Source organism: Simochromis diagramma, unplaced genomic scaffold, assembly GCF_900408965.1.
Source record: "Simochromis diagramma unplaced genomic scaffold, fSimDia1.1 OVJJ01000091.1, whole genome shotgun sequence".
NCBI classification, from domain to species: Eukaryota; Metazoa; Chordata; class Actinopteri; order Cichliformes; family Cichlidae; genus Simochromis; species Simochromis diagramma.
The window spans coordinates 2,423,192-2,446,010 of NW_024386901.1; the positions used below are offsets into that span (position 1 = coordinate 2,423,192).

At 39.8% G+C, this 22,819-nt stretch overlaps 2 protein-coding genes across 4 annotated transcripts in view; one reads left to right on the forward strand and one right to left on the reverse strand.

The window, feature by feature from the left end:
• The window catches only part of adcy5 (adenylate cyclase 5), a 90,687-nt gene extending 89,516 nt beyond the window's left edge, over nt 1-1,171 (forward strand). For both annotated transcript variants that reach the window (XM_040034784.1, XM_040034786.1), the window contains exon 21: nt 270-1,171. In XM_040034784.1, coding sequence (XP_039890718.1) covers nt 270-398 — 129 coding nt within the window. In that variant the 3' untranslated portion in view covers nt 399-1,171. The remainder of the gene's footprint in view (nt 1-269) is intronic.
• Nucleotides 1,172-1,351: 180 nt separating this feature from the next.
• sec22a (SEC22 homolog A, vesicle trafficking protein) lies at nt 1,352-15,804 on the reverse strand. Of its 2 annotated transcripts, none has more exons than XM_040034788.1 (7): nt 15,666-15,804; nt 12,988-13,198; nt 11,060-11,223; nt 9,713-9,892; nt 8,216-8,334; nt 7,569-7,634; nt 1,352-1,740 (listed from the first exon to the last, which is right to left on the reverse strand). In XM_040034788.1, the coding sequence occupies exons 2-7, from the start codon at nt 13,167-13,169 to the stop codon at nt 1,552-1,554; spliced, it is 900 nt and encodes a 299-aa protein (XP_039890722.1). In that variant the 5' UTR covers nt 13,170-13,198; nt 15,666-15,804; the 3' UTR covers nt 1,352-1,551. The 2 variants fall into 2 exon arrangements, with proteins under 2 accessions (XP_039890722.1, XP_039890721.1); XM_040034787.1 differs by lacking the exon at nt 1,352-1,740 and adding an exon at nt 5,155-7,270.
• Nucleotides 15,805-22,819: the final 7,015 nt, after the last annotated feature.

Genomic DNA, 22,819 nt, shown 5'->3' on the forward strand with positions numbered 1-22,819 from the left:
CTCAACATTATTGATTATTTCCAATTTTCGTAGCAAAATATAAAGAGTTTAAGACAGCACTGTAGTCAAATTAAACTGGGTTCAACTTGACTGAAAGTTATTCTTTCTAGAAATTATGGTTCCATTAAACTCCATCTTAATCAATGACACAGCATGTTTGACTTTCAAGCTGTCAAATCATTGATTACTGGGAGTTATTAGCAAAATAATGATAAATCTCAAAAATGCTGACCAGGGAATTAAATATTCCATTCTCCATCTGCCTTCAGGTGACCCCAGAACTGCACCAGGTACTGAGCTCTTATAACTACACACTGGAATACAGAGGAGTGGTCACAGTCAAGGGCAAAGGAGAGATGATGACCTACTTCCTCACCAGTGGACCTTCCAGCAGTTAACCCACACTAAGTGACAGACACATAGGGGGTTACACGCCTTACGACATACAAAGCAGGCTTAGGGTGGACTGAGATTGAACTTTTCTCACAGCACTGAACCCATCTCAAACCTGAGGCCATAAAGGATGAGGAAAATGTTCATCCCAACGCCCAGCCTGTGGGGGAGCCGATGAGTCGGAGAAGCCTCGCTACGAGTCAGCCGATGAGACCAAAGATGTCCAGTCAGAGCATAAAGACAGATTATTGGTCAGCTGTGCGAGTCTGGGTCCTGAAGGAAAAATGGTCAATAAGAAATTTGATTTGCTTCAATCAGCCGTAATTTTCCGATGGGTTTTTGGACACACCTGCGGGAGGACATAAGCTGCATTACCTCTTCTCTTTCGCTCTGCCTTGCTCCTGCTGAAGTATATACAGTATGTACATGTAAAACACAGACAGTTTTATGTGTATGTACAGAATTTCACGTATGGTTTGTAATACCTTTGGTCCATGTTGTGATGCAGGTATGAATCTCTCAAGTATGGACACTAAGCCAGCACTGCAGCACTATCCGTCCTTGTGTCATTATCTAATCACATCGGTAACTAACAGATTCATGGAGGAGATGGTCTTTATTGCTGAAGAGTGTGTCCTACAGGTAACCGGGTTTTCTGAGATTATATGAATTTCCTTTTATAACAGAAAGAAAACGCTGCACAGTGTTTACAGAAAGCTTCCCGCCAGATGTGCAATATCACAACCTCAGTAGTATCAACAGTGCATATATATATATATATATATATATATATATATATATATATATTCACAAACACATAAAACAAAGAGGATGTCAGTAAAGAGCTTTTTCTAATCTTTAACATTTTCTATTTTAACTTCAAAACACAAACCCTATGAGATATATTAAGATTCTATATTTTGTACATGAATATATATATTATACATATTCAGATATACATACTGTATAATTCATGTTGGGATTTCAGGCGTCCTCACTGGTGTTGCCTGATGTTAGCACTGCATCACAGCTGATGTTCCGTTTAGCTTCAGCTCCCCCCAAATGGCCTCTTTTCTTGCCCTTTTCTCACAGCAAAAAGCAAGTTTTAAAACCGAGCAAGGCGGTACATTGAATGACGGACTAGAGGATGGAAATGCATCAGCCTTGGTGCTCAAAAGCCATTTCTTTTTGCACTCCAGTGCTTTCAGCCGTCCACCTTGTTGTGCTCTGCTCCCACAGCTCCCCACTCGCTTGCTCAATCAGATGGTACGACCCAATGAATGTCCGATGATCTCCGATGAGGCCTTTAACATGGACTCTGTACTGACGACGGTGATGATGCTCATCCTGTGGACAGGGACAGATAAGCACATGTGGACATGTGCCCAATTATCTGCTGTTTTCTTTCCTTAACAGAGCAGTTCTCTTCAGTATTACATCTTTATTCAGCGTGTCATCAGACAAACTGACCTGGCTGGCTCATGGACTCAAGTGATTTTTAATGATGATATTACCAAATACTTCACCTGGTTTGGTTTGTTTTGTCACAGGAAAACGTAAATGGACAGAAAAATGTTTTCACCTGAGAATACTGAATCCAGAAAACTTCAGAACCAAGTTTAAAGGATAAGGCTAGAAAACTGTATATAAAAGATGGATGTAGGCATGCATGATGTCACCCATTGGTTTGTGAAGTATTGTTAAGCCTTGAGCTAACAGTTTAGAGGTCACTGGGGGTGGATCTCACTTAGAAACACCGCACGCTCATCTGGTTGTCAATCGCAAGGAAGATCATGCTCTGCTTTGTTCTCTTATTTGACTGTCAACAGTCAATATCGTGCTGTATTTAGACACTTGAAGCTAGCAATCAAGACGAACTAATTAGGAAAACGCTTACAGAGGTCATAGATAACTGGAGCCTAGTAAGTGTCCTTCCAGATTTCTTCTTCCAGAAAAATCAAACTTGTTTTTGTAATCAGAGGAGTCGCCCCCTGCTGGCCATGAAAAGCATGTTTAAGGCACCTAAACTGCATTGGCTTCTATTTTCAGACCTGTGAAGCTATGTCCATATTTTATATAGAGTCATATTATTATAACTGTCAACTGATCTCATGAAAAGAGCAAAATTAACATTTTAAGTAATGCCTGCAATATTCTCTCCACTTGCATCTTGTGAAAACAAACTGAATTTGTGCGTGAAGTTATTTAAAACTTATTTGGTATGCTATGCAGATCAGTATTTACTTCACTACGATGTTGTATGTATTAAGTGGACTCAAAATGAACTGCAGTCTATGGACTTCTATCTGAATAACTAGCCTCAGGTTCTATTTAAATCCTGCATATTAACCTCCTAAGACCCAAACTCTTCCACCGCATGCATTTTTAATTTCTCTTTGATATTTGGACATATTGGGGCCCGATGAATGTAAAAAACAAAGAATTACTTTGTTTTTTACATTTTTTTTTTTTTTGCCTTATTTTTGTTTTTAAGAAAAATGAGAGCCACATAGGAGGATATTCATTTAAAATTTTGATAGAACAGTGACAGTGTAATGTCCTCTTAAGTGGATATCAGGCCCAAAATTCAGTATTTTGGTCTAAATAACCCAAAATGTGATGTCCACATATGTGGACGCCAGCTCCTAGGAGGTTAATAAATGTATTAATTTTAAACTGCTGTCAGAAAATAATTAATTTGGACACTTTCCATTAAAAAAATATTAATAAATTGATAGCTGAACTTGAAAAGATTATTTAAACTCACAGAAATGTGTTGTCAAATTCCGGCCAATCAGAGCTCTTCTACCACTCAGTGGGCGGATTTTCAGTTTACGGAAACTATAAATGTTTAAGCGGGAGTCAGATATTGTTGGCAGTCCCAGCAATAGTCCAACTTAAAAGATTTTAAAAAATATTGTTTAAAGAGGAGAGAATCAGTTACTTAGGACTAATATTTAATCTTTCAGTATGTATTGAGTAACACATGCAAATGAAACAATTTATTAACAAGTTAGACTTGTTTCACTCTATTAATTTATTTTAATTCAGACTCGACGCGCTCAGTAAGTGCCCATGATGATTATATGGAATAATTGCCTCACTAATCGTTGCTTTTGAACAACATCAGAATTTAGTCCACTGGAAATTTGGTCGTTTCATGGGACTTTGTTGACCCAAAAATATTAGCACTAGCCTTATCCTTTGAATTTCATTCCTTTTTAAAGAGTAAATGGCACTATGATTCTGAGCCTGTGGAATGAAGGGGAAAAACCTGCACTGGTCTTCTCTGGCGTTTTTATTTTTTTAAATCTTTGTTAATGTACTGTACTGCTGCAACCATTATCTTCACACACCCCGGCTAATACCTATCGGTGTCATTCCATATGATTCCAATTGGATGCACTGCCATTCTACACCCACGTCACCCCCCTCTTTCTACTGTTCACTGTGCATGAATGTGCCATTAGGGAACACGAGGGGCTTGGAGAGGCACAGACCAGAGATGAGGGGCGTGACTACAAGGTGCCTGAGTGGATCCATCTTTACAAAGTACAGCATTCTCATTCGCTTTTTATTTGACACGAGGTGGCCGTGTCTGTGACACAAATGGCTTCAGAGACAAAACTGTGGATTGTTTTTGTTGCCATGCTAAACATTATGCTGTTTTTTTTATAGTAAAATAAACTGCTGAGAGGTTTCACAGGTACCCTGAGATCTGATTCTTGTTCATGTTCTGCTGTGCGGTCAGGTCTCTTATGGATCTAGATTGATGCTGGTGTTTACTTTGTGCAAGCTGTCGTTTTGGCACACAATACCAAAGCTACGGACTTAAATAAGAAACAAAAGTGACCAAATGTATGTGGACACGCTGTAGCTTGGAAAGGTGCATGGTGCATTGTCTAAAATATCACAGGCTGAGGAAGACTTTTTCCTCTTTCAGCAGCACAAAGCCAAAATCTATAAACAAAAGGTTTGTTTAAATGTGTGGAAAGCTCAGGTGTCTCCTCTGTTTTAACTGCACTCTATCCTGGGACTCATTTTACATGTTCACGTAGCTCACCAACAGATGGCAGGAGCACTGCATGACAGGCTTTACGCATGAGGTCCTTTGTCTTCTTTTTTGTTATTACTGATTATTGTTTATATGACAGAGGACGAGGAGGAAAAATGCTAATCTCCTGATTAACGCTCTGCCCGTTACATTATCCGTCACGGTATTAATATCTGTATTTATAAGTCAAATCAGTGGCTATTATCTCCAACAGGAATCAGTTAAGATCTTGGTCACTCCTGCTGTGCATTTACATAGCAGTGCCAGACTGTAATCAAAACTGAAGCCTCCCAATTTAAACTGAGCACGCTCGGATAAAATAAGAATCGTCGTCGACTGTAATGCAGCAGCTGCAGGAACAACAGTGTTTCCTCTGCTTTTCTCCGGGAATTCAAACCCATGTTAGTGCAAACAAAATCTCCAGACTTAATGAATGTGACCTTTCTGAACAGCCAACCTGTTGGCCTCTAACTATGTGAGCGTTGCTACAATCACATCGTCACCACGCTGACATTCAAGTTCAAATTTGTGCAGGTCAGGCAGCACATATCTGTGAAAATGGGAGCACTTCCTGCTCAGGAGAAGCATCCCTGCTTTTTTGTTTTAAAACAAAAGTGATTTTTGTCTTCACAATTACTGCAACATGTACCAGATATCCCTGAATTTGGTATGAAACTGACAGTGCTATGATAAAAAAAAAGATATCATTGTAATGGAAATGTTTTTTAATGTTCGGTGTTCCACAGCTTTGCTCACAGAGTAGACATGTTTCAAATTGAGGACCAGATCACATCATGATGTGCACGTGCAACACACACAAAAATGGCCAATATGGAGCTACTAAGACTGGCTTAAAACTAGCGTTCCAACACATTTACCCCATCAAATCAAATCAATGTTTTCCACATTTCATAACTTTAACATTTAACAAGACTTTGTATTCTAATCATAACAGGGGAACTGCTTCCGTTCTCTAGTGTCAAATTAAATAAATTCAAAGTTTAGATTAGCAAATTCCATTTACAGACCTGTAAATGATCACATTCATGTTCCACACTTGGATTACTTAAATCTTTGACTTTCAAGTTTCCTATTTTACAGCACACACCCACACAACACGTTTACTGTAACTGCTGTGGAAAACATCTGAACAATCTAGAAGTTTGCGAATCACATTTCAGTTCCAATCAAGTCTGAGCCGTAGGGTAAAAAAAAAAAGGAGCTATTAGGTCATGTAGGTGTGGCACCCGATGCTGGAAAGCAGAGAACATTCAGATGATGAATCACACGAGAATGAAGTGTTACAGCAGTCTCTGGACAGAACAATAGTGCAGATGCCAGATGGACGTGAAAGCAAAGCTGCGTACGCGTCTATGCTCTGATTCATTTTTCACTTCTTCCTGTGAGACAGGGATCATCCAAAATAAATAAAAAATGTAAATTAAAAAAGAAAAACGTCATGACGGCCTTGGCACGACTGTGAAGCTGCTCATGGAGAGAAAAAAGAAACACAACTCAGTTCTCTCCCCTTCTCGTTTTGTTTGCCTTTATTTGTTGGGATGATGCAGGAACGCCGGGAAATCACTCCATAAATCCCCGATGACGATAAATATGGCATCTTTGTGTCATAATCGTGTTAAATGTGAACACTGCCAATATCCTTGATACAGGCTAAATGTGAAAGATGAGTTTTTGTTTTTTTCCTTCTTGTTTTTGTTTTTAGAAATGGCAGCCAAGTCTGAACTGAGGGGCTCGGTGGGAGGGGAAAAAAAAAAAAACAGGCCAGAGGCTGTTCAGATGATACAGGCCGCCTCTGGCTTTGACAACGCAGCTATGCATCTATACCGCTGCCAACACAGACCTGTTTATTAACACAGTCACTTGACACTGGCATATGCTTGAGGCTGTGTAGGCGAGGAAGTAGGGTACGAATGCAAACAGCCTGTTTGCGTCGGCTGAAACAGGAGCTACTTTGCGACTAAAAAAAGACACAAGTGTACATAAAAGTGGAGCGATCACCAAGCAAAATTCATAAAATCTGGAGAATTCTTCGTCAGAGAAATCAGTCGGTAAATAAATACGCAGAATGGTCTAAACGATGACAAACACTTACGAAATAAGATACGAGGACACACACGTGCAGAAGGCAGCGTTGCATAGTTTTAAACCATGACTGAAACCAGTCGTGCACCTGATGGAGAACCAGTGGGTTTACATAGAAGATGAAAAATAACTGAACAAGTAACTGAAGTTCATGTGATTGTTTAGCCGATGCATTTGGCAGCGAGTGGCGTCGCTTTCAATACTTGGTGCTTGCAGAGGGAGCAAAACTGCATCCGTCCTGCAGGTGGGATGGATGCACTGAAAGGAAGTCGAAAATTGTTATCGGGCAGTGGCTTCCCAGGAAGGTCCATAAATGATTCAAGCTGCAGCAGAGTCCAAACTGAGATCTGTTCACAGCTGCTGGGGTTTATTGAACAGGGCTACCGCGCTGCTGCGAGATCGCTTTTGGCTTTTCTCACTGAATCGAGATGCTTGGTTTTTTGTTTTTTGTCTCTATTTTGTTTCCAGTATTTTCAGACTACAGGTCCATTTATCCTTTGAGTTTCAGATCTTTTTTTGTCAGACATTGTAGTCCGGTGCTTTGCCGAGCGGTTGCCTCAGTCTGATCTGCAGGGTCATGAAGGCGCCCACCGCCACGTGAAAGAGGATCTGCCAGATGTTCCTCAATTCGTACAAATACATGTTGGAAAGACAGATGAGTGCAAAGGCCAGGAAGGACTTGCTGTTCCTCCAGACTGAGAAGTAGGCAAACAGGTAGCACTGAAAGGAGAAAGACAGAGAGCGTGAACGATGCGCAGACCACATGACCGGCGGGGATGTTTTTCATAAGAAATCCCATTTGATGTCTCTGTGCCCATCACTGTGTCTACCAGTCTGCGGTGATCCATTTAGTATCAGGAGCTGCACAAAAAAAGCTGAGCAAAATCTTTTAGAGAAGGTACTGGACCGAAAGGCACTGAGCTTTTGCTAATGTGTAGCTGACAAGCTGCTGAGCTATAAAGTGCAGGGCTGTTAGTCAGCCAGTGATGGGCTCCCCTTACCGCAGACTATCACTTACCTGATACAGACAGGCCGCTGTGCCGAGGAAGAAGGCAATCACGTAATTAAAGTCTTCATCATCATTCTGCAGACACAGAGAAAATGCTTGGGGTTTTTTTTGTTGTTTTTTGAAGCGCTAGTCATTTATGTAGGGAAAAATAAAGAAACCAATATGACAAGAACATGTCGAGGTATCTTTATTCATGCATTTCATGTACTGTGATCTAATCTAGTTCATAGAGTGTGATGTGACAGGTGCTCTATCAAGGGACACAATGGCAGGCATGTGGTAGTGACGTGAGCCCAGACAGACCATAATCAGTCATATGTTTATGTTAGTCAGGAGATATTAGTGGCTCATGACGTCAAAGTTGAGCCAGGCAGATAATTAGTAAACTGGGATGAATGTTTACAGTGAAGTCTTTGCCATCATTTTCTCTTTAGAATAAATCCCACCACCTTTAAAGTCTGCGTTTCCTGACTACCTGATTGCTTTTCTGTGACGGACCTACATTCCCAGCCCTCGGGAATTCATTCGTCCTCTAAGTTTCTTGCTACAAATAAAACTGACAGCTAAAAGTATCAAACTAGAACCAGCCTTGCATTGAGCATTCATTTCCCTTTAAGAGAAACTGAATCTGAGAGTCGTTTCTAGAATGCCCTCACCTGCAGTATGCTCTCTATAGCGTGGACCCCTCGCAGCAGGTTCAGCCCCCCACAGAGGATGCTCAGCACACAGGATACGATTCCCGGGAGAGTCACCGGCTCCAACATCTGCGTGGGAGCTGCAAGAGAACAAGGACGCAGGTCTCGGATAAATCTGCTTTCCGAAATACAACAAAGCAACTAGATTTGACAAAATTTCATTTTTATATATATATATATATATATATATATATATATATATATATATATATATATACACATATAAAAGCTATTATGTGCAGGACAAAGGGAATAAATCCCTGAATGGCAAAGATAAGCCAAGAATGTGCTGTTCTCAAATCTCACTTTCAAAACATTCTTGCAGAGTAAAAGAATTAATGTGTCACTATTATCAGATTAGCATACTTCATCCCTCAGGATAAAATGATTTATGTTCTCAGAAAAACAAGACACTGGGAAGGTCCGCGGAGAGTGAGCAGAGCGTGGAGAGCTGCTCTCTCGGATGTCAGGGGGAAACACAACAGCTACAAGTGACCCGAGGTGGCATCGCTTAGCTTGGGGCAACTGAGGTGTGACAGTGGGGAAAAGGGGTTGTTTTTGTGGACGATGTAAAGAGCACGGGGTCTGAGCTACGACGAAGCAACAGCGGAATGGATTCATTTTGAAAATGAATATCTCATCACACAGTCTCTCTCTGCCCTTTATAATCCACCAGAAAGTAACCATTTCAAATTTAAGCAGCTGAATGACTTCTGCTGCGGATGTTTGTTTGTTTTTTTTCAATAAATATTTCAATATTTAGGGCTTAAATGAGATTTTGTAATTAAGAAATGTCTTTGTTAATCCACTGAAGATACAGGAAAATACGGCGATGAGGAATCATTTTGGTTCTGAACTGCATATTAATACATTTTAATAAAAGCAAAAGAGGCGTGAACAAACAGCTCAAAAAGCAAAAGGGACTAGGATCCTGTGGAGAGGCCCCGGGTCCAGGGAAATGTGTTTATCACAGAAAAACGTGCGTCCATGGCAGGGGTGTAAAACTTGCTGAAAGCTCTGAACTCTGGGGTTAATGTTTCTGATTTGTCCAAAAAACCTCGATAAAGGATAAAAAAACAGATGCTTCCTGAGGCATTTTGTTTAGGTTGAAATGAGCAAGCAAAACAGAGCAACACATATCAACTTGAAGTCTTCATCAGAGTCTGCTTTAAAAGTCTTTAAAGCCATGTAGCACTTCCTGTTTTCCTTCTCCAGGAACATTTTGAGGGAAAAGCAACTATGTACATCATGTCACAGTCTTGTGGTCAATACCATCAATGTTAAGAATGAAAAATTAATACAAATAATAAGATTAAATATCTAAATTTAATGTGCATGCACACCCTGTATATATATTTATGCACATGAATAAATGCATCTTTAAATGCTGTACGTATATAAATTCATTACAAGCCTCTCTCATACTTTGCACGCATACGTGTGCAGCTTATGTCCTACCTATGCCCTTGTACTTTGAAGGTGCGTGCACTGAGAATCCATTGATAGCCCGCAGGTCCTCAGGGGAGAGCTGGTAGGGCGGTCGCAGCTTGATCTCTGTCTGCATGTCAGCCAGGTTGATCTTGGTGGACAGGGAACGAGGGTTATTGTAGCGCTGTTTGGTCTTCTGGATGAAGGTGTCTGAGGGATAACAGTCAGCACAACAAAGAGCTGATTAATAATACAAAGAGCAGACAGGCAGAACCAAATGCACCCTTTGTGTGACACAGCAAGATGCTGTTAATGTGGAAGTGGAAAATGATTTCTGAATAAACAAAAACATTTTCGATCAACGATAGACAGAAACACTGCATATCACATATTACATAACAAAAATGCTATTTCATACGCTGGGCCAGTGTCTCAGTTTTACTGTCCACAAAAACAATGTTTTATATGTAAACCTAATTTAGTCTATTAATTATATTTAAAATTGTTTATTCATGTCTTTATGTTTATTTACATCTGTAAAGTACTGTTACCAAAGCTCTGAAGTAAATCTAGTTGAGTAGGCTCCATGCTGCCCTGTAGACTCACCCCTGCGTCCTGCAGGTATGACTGTGACAGAAAGTAGGACAGCTGCTGGCAGCCTGCAGCGCAGTGGCCAAATGTAAAGATCATAACAAACTGAGCTGACAGTTTATGTGAATACAGACAGCTTTTCTTAAAACTGCTATTTTGTCTCTGTGCAACTCAAACATCGGTGGATAAGATCATATTTAAGTTTGTTCTCCCCGCGGTGGGGGGGGGGGGACTATGTAATCAGTTTTGTTTGTTTGTCTATTTGTTAGTTGTCTCGCATCCAAGTTTTTTAAATGATCATTTTCAATATTTGTTTGATGGTTGATACCAATAACAGCTCGAGCTCATTTAATTTTGGTGAGATTGGTTTTCGTTGTTGTAACTGGGAGTGATATGGGAGGCCCGTCCTCAAAAGCCTCTTTAAAACGACGGCAAGGAAAAAACCTTTTAGGTAACGATGACTGATGTAGTGCTTTTGTTTCGCAGGTGAAGTCATAAGTAGGTTTGGTAGGTTAACTATCCAATCAACTAGCATAAAATACTTTTTGACTAGTCCCAGGCCATCAAACTCTCTTTTTTGTATCTGAAATTTACTGACTGTGACCCCGTATTGTAAAATTTGTGCACTACCCAGGAGAAACTTTAAAAACTGAATATTGTAAAGAATGAGGCCAATTTTACATCTGATAGGTACCATCAGACATGGCACCCGTTTTAATTTGAAAAGCTGACATCATATTTCCCACGTGGTCGTTTCGGCTGAAACGCACAGTTCCACGGACTCACCAAATTCGATGAAGGAGTAGGGCCGCATGGCACTCTCGATCCGTTTGGTGTCATAGGTGACAATAAACTCCTTCTGTAGCTCATCCAGGAAGCAGAAGGCCAAAACATTGGGATAACTTGCAGTGCATACCATCAGGTATCCAACGCCCAGCGAGCTCGTAAAACTGAAACACACAAACACAAATATTATTGCTCTAATGCAGCGCGCCACTCTTCCTCTCGACAGAAACCCTGGGAATCTGTAATTAGGACACAAAGCTATATCCAGGGACACAAAGGCATTTCTGACTTCTGCAGGTTGCAGCTCTAAACACAGAGCAAACACAATTTAAGCGCATCTCTGCTTCAACGCCACACTTTCACAGTTAATTTAACACAATGGCTCGCATCCAAATCCACCTCTGCAGAAACAACTATGTGCTGGCCTTGCAGTGTTAATTGATACACTAAGTGCAAATTAAATTCCCCAAACACAAAGACGTTCACATTACCAGAATAGCTCGGAGCGCATCTGAATGGATATGAAACCTGAATGTCAATAAAGAGTTGAGACTAATATGATGATTATCATGGAAAGAAAAACTCGCGGTGTTGACGATATCTGGGGAATGAGAGTCAATCTGATCTGAGTAGCCACATACATACGCATCAGAAATTGAAGCAAATGACTCACGTTTAAGGGTGGGATGGAGGCGGGCCCCTTACCCACAATTTGAATTGATGGATTCATTTTTATTGTGCCCTTTAGTTTCACAAGCTGCTGGTGCATATATAATAAACACTGAATTGAACCTGTAAGTTGCAATGTGCTTTACAATAAACCCCTGGACAAATACGTTTACCAATATCTGTCTCGGAGCTGCCTGACTGTGTCTATAAAACCTCACCGAATATTAGAAAATAAATCATAACTCCACTGTGGGTAACAGCTAAAATAAAACTGGATTAAATCCCACGATATAACTGATGATTCATAACTGTGACTTACAGTGCGAGTATGTTCAAATATTACAGAAGTAAACTAGTCCCTAAATTGCTTCCAGTGATGTGCATTCTCTAAATCACTGTGTAAAACTTGGGGCATTAAGCAAGCGAGCCGATGTTCTAAAACCTCCTGGATTAAATCTGCTGAAAAAGGAATTTCATCTAGCTTTCACAACACACAAATATTACAGACATGACAAGGGCCACTGAAGAACCGGGAATATCACAGGACAGATTAACCGGTGACTTTAAACGCCGCCTCTTTCATTTTGAACTTCAGCAACCTTTAGACGTCCGCACTCCTCAGAAGCTTCGGGCTCTCGCTGATTAAAGAGACGTATCAAAAGGAGACTCTGTGGTTGTTGAAAGGTATAGCCGGCCCATTGATGGTTGGCGGTGAGGTTCTCTAAGGTCATGTCCTCTGTCGTAATAAGACTAATTAGCTTTTAACAAACAATGCTTGAGAGTTTCAAAGCCATTCCCTAAGCACAAGCAGAGCTTTCAGGAACCGTCTGACACCTCAAATGAAGCCCGAGCTGTCAAATCGCTCAAATTTAAACGCTTTTTCTGTATTTTCTTTAACCACGTGTGTTAGAGGGGTCAGAAAGACAGCAGTAAAACTGTCAACAGCAGGCTATTTCACCACCCATGGGTCATTAAAAATGCATTGTCTAGATTTTGGTTTTATACCGGGAATTGAAGATACACTGAGTGAATGCAGATGCTTAAAAATGCGCGAATAATTCGGCCCTTGTCCAAAAGAGGTTTTAGTCAAAATCAAAGGAAAAACGAACCCTACACCTTTAAACTGATATTATCTTTACTCAAGCCAAACAGACCTTTTTTACACCAAAACGGCCCATTTGAAACGTGTTAATACCAAGAGTTATTTAACATTTAACAGAGCAGAATAACTGGATATTTTGCTAAGAGTAAAGACCTACTTGATGTTGTATGGTCCAGTCCTAAGTGTGCAGCGGTCAGGAAACTGGCCGAGTTTCTTGGAGAGACCTTTGAGGAGCCTCTTTGTTTCCTGAAGCTCTTTGTCCTGCTCATAATCAGTGGATGCTGAGAGAGGCAGGCCGTCCCCGACTCGGACCACAGAGGCAAACAACACCATCGACATCTTACAGCTCTGGCAGTCTCGCTGAAGGCCTGCAAACGAGGGAGATGGCACAGATCTGTGAGTGCAGCAAGGAAATGTTCTGCTTTTTCATCATTGAACTTGGGATTTTGATGTGTTGACAAAGCTTTATAGATTTCATGACAATTTAAAGTAAATGACTAATACTTCAGTAAAAAAAACAATGAAAATTATATTAAGTTGCAACTCAGTCTTTGGTCACAGCATTGCTTTCCATTTATCACTCTACAAAGGGCAGAAAAAAATCAGTTCCTTATTAAATTCTCAAATATCAGGTTTTTGTAAATGTACAATGTTTTGGGAGGTTTAATAACAAACTGAGATGAACACACCGAGGACTCAGACACTGACTGTTTTCCTCTCAGGATAATATAGATTACTGTGGTGACCTCTAACCTCACTTGACTGCTTAATGGATAATGTCTGCACACTCATCTATCCGAACATGAAATATTTAACAGTTTGTTTTAGTATTCAAGCTACAACAGTGCAATTAGTTATTTATATAGATTTTTTTTTTTTTAACTAACTAATTTTTTTAGCATTCAAAATCTCCGATCACTGGTATCTACTGAGAAGCTGAGAATGTGCGTTAGCAGGACACTTTCCACGTTTGTCCTCCTGCATGCGATTTGAATTCCGGTCAATTTCCTTCCTCCTTGACTGACAAGTCCACAGGATCCGTGACGTGAGCAGAATCAGCGAAGTGTCAGGTACCACAACTAAGAACTACCTTCAAAACCAGACCAAGGTCGGATGAAAAGACAAACAAAACGGGGAATATCTTCTATATGCTTTTATCACAGCACTTAGAAACAATATCAACGCCAAGTGTCGTCCGTGGAGATATACTATATAATAAATATTTTAAAGCAGCCATCTACTTGTGAGTAATACAAAAGCAGCATAGAGTGAGAGTGTGAGTACTTCCAGGGGGGGGATGCCAAAAAATGTCAAAATACAACACACGGAAGATTATAAACAGACATTTTTTCAAAATTAAAGCAGCGCCTCAAAAAGGAAATGTTTATTCGTTTGCAGTCCGTTTGTTACCAAATTCAATCACTACCAAACATGACTTGCTAAAAGCATAAAGCAAGTTTCATTACGTGTTAAGTTACTTAATAAAAATCTCATTTTGAGCGTATTCTGATTGATTTTGGGGCCTTTGGTGATCTTGCACCAGCACTGAAGATTTAGGAAATGGTTAATTATACATTTTCATCTCCTTTGCAATACATCTGCCAGTTTCGTTACTTTACCTTGATTAACAAAAACAAACCATGGAGAGAGTCAAACTATGGACGAAGATTGTTGGCAGAAATCTGACTGAGCTTGGCTGCCTTTCTGATGTCTCACTGGAAACTGAGGTGAGCCTTTACTGGGAATTTCACTTACTCCTATCTGGATGCACATTCAGCACCCTGTAGAAAGACTAAAACCACTAGACTGGTGAAATGTTGTCTCATTAGTCACTGGCTTTCTAAACAAAAGGCACATTTTTCTTCCTCTATCTACGGTACTGCTTGAAAGTGCACTCATTTAATTCACTCCACTGTAATTGGTCAAGTTTGTCTGCTTGTTAGGAAACTTACTCAAAAAGCTTGCATGAAATTTTACCATAAGTGGGCTCAACCTAGATGCTGATTAAATTTTAAATTAATATGGAACTGGTAAGGACCAATGTGAGACAAGGCAAAAATTTCTAATTTCCTGTCAAACAACTAAAATCATGAATGAGTCGGAGGCAATTTTTAAACTATTTGAATACTCTTGTTTTATTTTCTGTTGTTGCACACAGAAAGTTTTTAAATGGCCTGTATCTGTGGTGTTGTTGGATGTTTCACTTTTAACTTGAAGATTACTAAAGGTTTCTTCTACTCAACTATGGCCTTCACGTAAATTTTCTGTAATCAATAAACATCATGTGAGAACCATGGACAGCTCCACGGACTGAATGAAGGTTATGAGGAGTCGATTTGAGGCTTTAGGTGCTTTCACTGCACCCAGAGAAAAAAGCGAGACAACTCAGAACTTCAAGACAACTCAAATAAAAGGCGCGAGTACAACGTTAAGTCCTGGATTAACTAAAAAAAAAAAAAAAAAAAAAAAAAAAAGGCAGCGACACTAGATTGCGGAGACAAACTGTCTCACCTTTCGGCTACTTTAATCCCAACTTTAAGAGCAGTGTTTCATTAGCTAAGGGTTGGCTATGTTTACATGTGCGAACAATAAACTGGTAGATTACCTGACGTTACACGTTGCTTTTAACGTTTGCCGGTGGTGTTAACGATCAGTTTATCTTGTGTGGAAACAAGACTTTACAATCTACAGGACAGTTTAACAAGCTAGCAAAGGTTAGCAGCTAACTATTAGCGTGTTCACCAACAGCATTGAACTTCAACCTTAGTTTAATCAGCGCAGCGATTAACAGCTAGTTAGTTAGCACATCCGCAACCCAGAGCAATAATATAATACCTGGGAAATGCGTCCTGCATCATCATCTGCACATCTGGAAGGTGTAGCTATACAGGAAGCTGAGGCAGCTAGGCAAGCCGCAGGCAGCGCTGATGCTACGATGGTTTACGTTTACGTGGCTGTTTCGCTGTGCATTGTGGGAAAACAACCTCACCGGCGTCACGGACTAAAAAAATAATAATAATAATAAGATAAAATAAAAAAATTATATATATTATAAATTATATATATAATATATATAAAATATTCCTTCATTATGTTTTGTTACATTTTTAAATATCACGAATATTTTTGAAATACCGTGTGCCAAATCTAAGCTGATTTTATATTACGAGTAAAACTGAAGAAATTCACATTAAAATCTTAAATAGACAAAAGAGTCAGTGTCTTTCTTTTTTTTCTCTACTTGTCTAAAAAAAAAAAAAGCAAACAAAGCCTTTTAAGGAATATAACAACACGTTTGACACATTATTAACATATATTTACACACACAGAGAGAGAGAAAGAGAGAGAGAGAGAGAGAGAGAGAGAGAGAGAGAGAGAGAGAGAGAGAGAGAGAGAGCATCATACAAACATCTTCCAAAATACTAAAAAATGCCTCACATGATGACACACACACGCACCTTTCTCAGTCAGTACTTCTATAATACTTTCGGTTTGAAGGATTTCTGTGTGAGGTCTCTTTACCTCATGTGGATGTGCGCCGAGAGCTTGTTGCCGTCACTGCTGGTGTCTTCGCGCTGCAAGATTTCTAATGATGGCCTTTTAAGTAAGTTTCGGCCCAGAAGAAGCCAGTTTATTTCCATTTTTACTTTCTCGAATGAACTTAGTGGAATCCATCTTCATTCCAGACCTGTAATATTTCCTGCGCCACTGGCAGCCACACACTCCATAGCATAATATTTACGCCCTGCTGCTTAACAGTTGGCGAGGGACTGTGTTCATCAAATGCTGCACCTTTTTACTGCCCAAACACTCCTTTGGGGATTGTGACCAGACAGCTCATTTTAAACTTCATTTATCCTGCAGAACTTCCTCCAAAAAAAAAAAAAAAAAAAAAAAAAAAAAATCTTTTATAGACGGTGCTTTGCATAATTCAGTCAGACGTTTTTGTGATGAAGCCATGACTCTGGTCCTTCCAACTGAATCAATCTTGTGTCAGTAAAAACTTCCTGGAACTCACTTATATTCGAGAATAACTTGACTTCAACAGATTCCCTTAAATTACATTCCCTTTTCTTTTTTTTTTAATTTATGCGCATGAAAAAGGAAAACATACTGCAGATAACAAAACACTTCTAAATACTGTTTACAGTTCAATGTAGAGATGAGTAAATAAAGTCCTACTGCAGAATATTCATGAGCTCATTATCTTTGTTAGACACTGTTCCTTTTTTCATTCTGAACCCTACTTGCTCCAGTTGCTTTCCCAGAGAACACAATCACAAATTAGCCCAACTCCAAGGCATCTGATGCAGAGTATATTTTATGCTAAAATTAAAACATGAAAAATGAATAAAGGTGCACCCAGACCCTGCCAAGCTTTAGTGGCGCACTCAGGCCTAATGTAGACCGTTCACCGGCATCAGCATTTTATTCACTTTCCACTATTTCCTGTTAGAATATAGAAAAAAAACAGAGAACTTTGGCTAGAGGAAATGAAAACACCAGTACAGAGATGGTTAGCCGACTCATCCTTCACACATACCCATGCAATCTCCCAGGAGCCCCGTTAATGCGTCAGCCTGAAGGGCCCTCCTCACTACCCTTATGCCCTGTGCGCGTGCGCGCGCGCGTGAAAGGAAGCGAGAGCTACAGACACACAGTGAAAGTGGATGATGGATATCTACTGGTGCTGACAAGATGATGAATAGCCACAAGTCTCGGTGAGTGTTTAGTGGAGAAAGTGTCAGGTGCGGAGAAGGCGGTGCCGTCATTTGTAGTGACACGGTCTAAACAGACGCGCAAACACATTCTCGGCATTTAAATGCGTCAGTGGCGATTGGCTCTTTCTCTGGTTGACATCATTATAGATTTCAAGTCCGAGTTCACGCATTCCCGAGAACTGTGATCAGTTTGAAAATATATTTTGTAGAACAGGTTTTCCAATTTAATTAAAGCCTGATTTTGTCCCCCAGCAATTGCATGAAAAGTATAGTTTTAAGAACTGCCTGAGAAATGAAAGAGAGATTATTATCTGTGATCCCCAGTGCCTGCAATTAATCACACATATCAGTGCATTTTCCCCCTGGATTTAGTTGAGACATGATATGGCATTTTACACAACAGTGAGTTCTCCTAGTTTGGTGTTTTTCTCACCTCATCTCCATTCGACATGTTTGGAAAGAATGGTCTCTGTGAGCCACTCTGTACTGGCAAGCATCTGTGTTGAAACTCGCTGATGCTCTTGTGGCCAAGCTTTGTTTCCAAAAATACAAAAAAAGTGTAAAATGAAAACAAAAACAGAATGCAATGCTATATTTACAATAATAAATTAATGAAAATACAAAGACAAAACTGAGATTTTTAAAAAATATTTTAATTAAGCTCACTTTGCTGCATAACTGTATTAGCTCTTCTTTTTAAATTATAGGCCATTTTCTGTATCAGGATATCAGCAGGTCAGTTCAGTTTTCCTCTTATCATATTTCTTTGCTTCATAATGACCCAGGTCTTCTGTGGATAAGACTGCAGTCTGGACTGCAGTAGCAACCGGACATACTATACTGTAGCACCACGACTTTCAACCAATGCATAATACTGTTTGGTGAAACAAGCAATGAAATAAATCTCTCTAAAATAGTGTGTCCCAGTGGCGGTATACTTTCATATGTAAAAGAAAACTTTAACAGGACTCTACGCAGAGATTCCAAAGGTGCTCTGTTGGATTGAAAACTGGTGACTGTGGAGGCCTTTGGGGACTCATCGTCATGCTAAAGAAACCAGTTTCAGCAAATTTGAGCTTTGGGGCACAGGACTCAAAGCTCAAGTCCTGCTGGAAGCAGTCATCAGAAGATGGGCACGCTGTGGTCATAAATGATGGACATGGTCAGCAACAGTACTTAGGTAGGCTTATAATGTTAAAGTGGTGCTAAGGAGACCAAAGAGTGCCAAGAAAATATCCACCACACCATCACACCTCCAGCAGTAGTCTGAACCACTGACGCATGGATCCATGCATGTTTGTTTGTTGCTTCCTATTTATTGTTTAACCACTTGTCCAATCTGCTATTGTCAATTTTGATAAGCCTGTACAAATTGTAGACATGGGGAGTGGCGCTTGGTGTAGTCGTCTGAGGCTTCAGTCCATCTGCTTCATGGTTTAACATACTTTGCATTCAGACATGCACTTTTGTATGCCCTGGTTGTAAAGAGTGGTTATTGTTGCCTTCCTATCAGCACAAATCAATCTGGCCATTCTCCTCTGACCTCTGGCATTAACAAGTCATTTTCTTCCACCAGAAAACTGACAATCACTGGACATTTTCCCCTTTTCAGTAGATCAGCAGTTTCTGAAATACTCAGCCCAGCCTGTGTGGCACCAGCAACAGGTCAGCAGGTAGTGCTGACCATCTCTACATGCCTAAATGCACAGAGTTATTGCTGTGTAACTGAGCTCCAGCTTTTAAGCAATGATGTGAGCAGACAGCATTTTTATGGCACTGTTCTGATGCATTTTCTTAAATCCAAATCACCAGTTTCTGCAGCATTTTTAACAGCACAACACAAAATTACTCAATGTGAGAACCATTGTGAGAAACATGTGCAAAAGCAAAAATTCATCTGGCATTCCTAATTTACCCCAACATTTAAATAAGCAGGGAATTACAGAATGCCAAGAAAAGATGTGCTGACTTTTCACTGATGCATCTGAAAAACGAAATAGCTGTTTGACTTTCTAAAAAAAATAAATAAATAAAATAAAAATAGGGAAATGAAAATAATGACAATACACATGGAAGTTTCCTCACCTGGCTCATGTGTGCCCAGCCCAATTTTACTCTTTAAGAGTGTGTGTGTGTGTGTGTGTGTGTGTGTGTGTGTGTGTGTGTGTGTGTGTGTGTGTGTGTGTGTGTGTGTATGTATCCATGATCGATTATGTTAATGAGAGTGTGGGGAGTGAGTTGGAGTGCGGGGTTGGGTGGGCTGCTTTTAACCATGTAAAGCACTTTGTGCTACATTTTTGTATGAAAAGTGCTTTATAAATAAAGATTGATTGAGTTAGATGATGAGCAGGCAGATAACGACAGAGTGCAAACTCAGATATGGCATTCTGAACAACCCAAACACAATTATCCAGGAAGGTAAAATTGCCTCTGTTAAGGGTACTTGAATCTGAATAGACCTTAACTTTGTACCAATAACCCTTTGCCCTCCATTTCTTATGCTCATTTTCCACTGGTTTAAAACGCCTCGCCCTCCCCTCCAAGAAAACCAACAAAGGAGCAATGAACCAATGCTCCAGAGTTCTCTGCCCCTCTGAAAATCCTCTAAAGTGAAATTGGGATTGAGAGAGTATTACTGCCTGTGCTCACAGGCATTAATCAGCCTGTTAATGTTCGACACTGCATGCATCCCAAAAACAGCACTTTATCCAAGCAGACCTGCATGACCCATGGACTACAAACACTAAACACAAAACCTTCAAAGTCATGCCACAGCTTAGACCGAGCTCTGAGGTGAGCTCCTCATATTTACTTTTACCTTGATCCTGGAAAAAATGATCTGTAATATTTTTTTTTATGTTTGCTGTCCTTCAAATGCAGAGGTCCAGGCAGCAAAGCTGTGACTGTGTCACATTTGGGTCCTGTGCCACTTTCTAGCCATTTCTCATAATAAAGCCACCAGTGTCACATCTGCTGAGTGCTGCTTGAGGTCCATTTGTTTCCCTTATGAGATGCAGAGGAGGGAAAAAAAAAAAAAAAAGGTCAAACCAAACAAGCAAAAAACCCCCAAAAAACTCTGCTTCCACAGGGGCTGTCCAATAGCCCAGCGACCTGACAAGGTCGTCATCTGTTTATTTCATGGCTCCAACAGTGCAGTCCATCCATTTTTGTCCATTACTAAATACAGTGCTTGCCAGTAAACACGCTAACAGTCTGCAGCGTTTGCGCTGCTGAGTTTTATCCTCGTTTTCTAATTCTCAACATAGACATTGATGTCTACTAATTCATTTCCAGTCCTTTCAGTCGCTGCTGAGTCATCCACATAAAAAAACAAAAAAAAAACACCGATACTGCCAACGTCACGGTGACGCTTGAGGAAAATTCATGGGATAGCTAAAATTGCGAGGATATATTGCCTGGGAGTCGAACGTTTTTAACATCAAATTCACCAAATAGTTGATGCAACCCGCCTAAAGCCTTTCCCTCTAATATGATTTTTAAAAATGCTCAAATAAAGTTGGCTGTAAAAAAAAAAAAATATATATATATATATATATATATATATATATATATATATGTGCATGGGTAGTTGTAGATTTCCATAGGTCTAAGCTCCGTCTTTGGCCTATCAACATCCGTGGAGAGGACACTGAGGTGGTGCAGAGTTATAAATATCCCGGCGTCCCCCTTGATAATATAACAGATTGGTTGCAGATGTCCTGTACAGGAAGGGCCAGTGCAGACTTACTAAATGTAGACAGTGACATGCTGTTTTAATTCTATCAGATCTTTGCTACCAGTGTCCTCTTTGTTACTGCTGTGTGTTAGCGATGACGCATGATGCCTGGATAAGTCTTGATAATGGGCAGGACTGTGGCATCACTGGGAATTGCGGTGGAAAGGTGTACAGAAAAAAAGTACAGACCATCTTTGATAATAACAGTCATCCTCTCCACAATATTTTGGTGGCTCGGTGTCGTCTTCTTGCACTGTGCTGCAGCACAGAACATTGTAGAAGACACTTTGATCCCACTGCAGTGAGATTTTAGAAATTTGTTAACACAAAAGACTGATGACCTGGTTCATCACTCTACCTTCCAATACTGTTACAACCATTGGCTTTTTTCTGCTGTTTTTAGGCATTTATTTGTTTTATTTGGAATATTGTGCAAAAGTCTTAAACCACCCCTAATTTCTTACCCTTTTGCTTCAATGAGTGAGTGTCTCATCATTTTTTAAAGTGGTCTTTAGCAACAGATCTCCAGATTCTCTTTCAGTTTTTCACTGGAAATTGGCTGCTTTTCCACTTATTTTTAGTCCAGTCCTTGAACCCAACCGTTTTTAATGGGATATTCTTTTGTTTGTTAAGTCACTTCACACTGACCTATGAATAATCATCACTTGCCTCAGTATTACTGAAGCAGTGTAAGATTATGTTGGCAGAGAACAGAACAAAAGTCAGCCAACATCCAAAGAACAGCTTTGAATATCCTTCAAAAAAACCTGGAGAAGTATTCCTGAAAACTACTTAAAGAAATGACAAAAAAAGCCGACTAAGATTTCAGATGAGTTGAAGAATAAAGGTGATCATACCAAATTGCTGAACCCATTTCACCAATTTCCTAGAATAATATAAAGAAATAAGTACTGTAGCTGGAGATTTTTGCAGTTTGACACCAAAATTTCCCCGAGGAGATGAATAAATTATTACTTCTTATTAATATTATTATTATATAAACAAAGTTGAAAGCCTTTTTGGAAATGTTTGGCTTTATTTTTCTTTTCTTTACTGCAAGAATTGAACGTGTACATATGGCTGGACACAGAAAAGTGAAAAAGAAAAAAATCAAAGGCAACAATGACTTCTTGGCATAACTGTGAAAAAAGTCCAACATAACACGGATACCTTTGGGATAAGGAATAAAGTCTTTCTATTATTCAACTAACGCATGATGTCAGTATGGAAACTGCCAAACACAAACAAATGTTCAGAGTAATCAAAGGTAATGACTTCTCATTGAGAGAAGAATGAACACGTAATTACGACGATATGTCACGTAACTGTTTAAAGCACTTTTTTCAAAATGCTCTTGCATATGGTGAAATGATAGTAATCACATTGAACACCGTGTGCCGGGCGACAGTCTGAACACTTGAAACGGTTTCATACGCAAAGAATCCCCAAAAAAGAAAACAATGGTTCACTGACAAACATCTTATTCAGCACAAGCTGTTGTGACAGAAGACAGGAAGAAGGACAATTCAGGT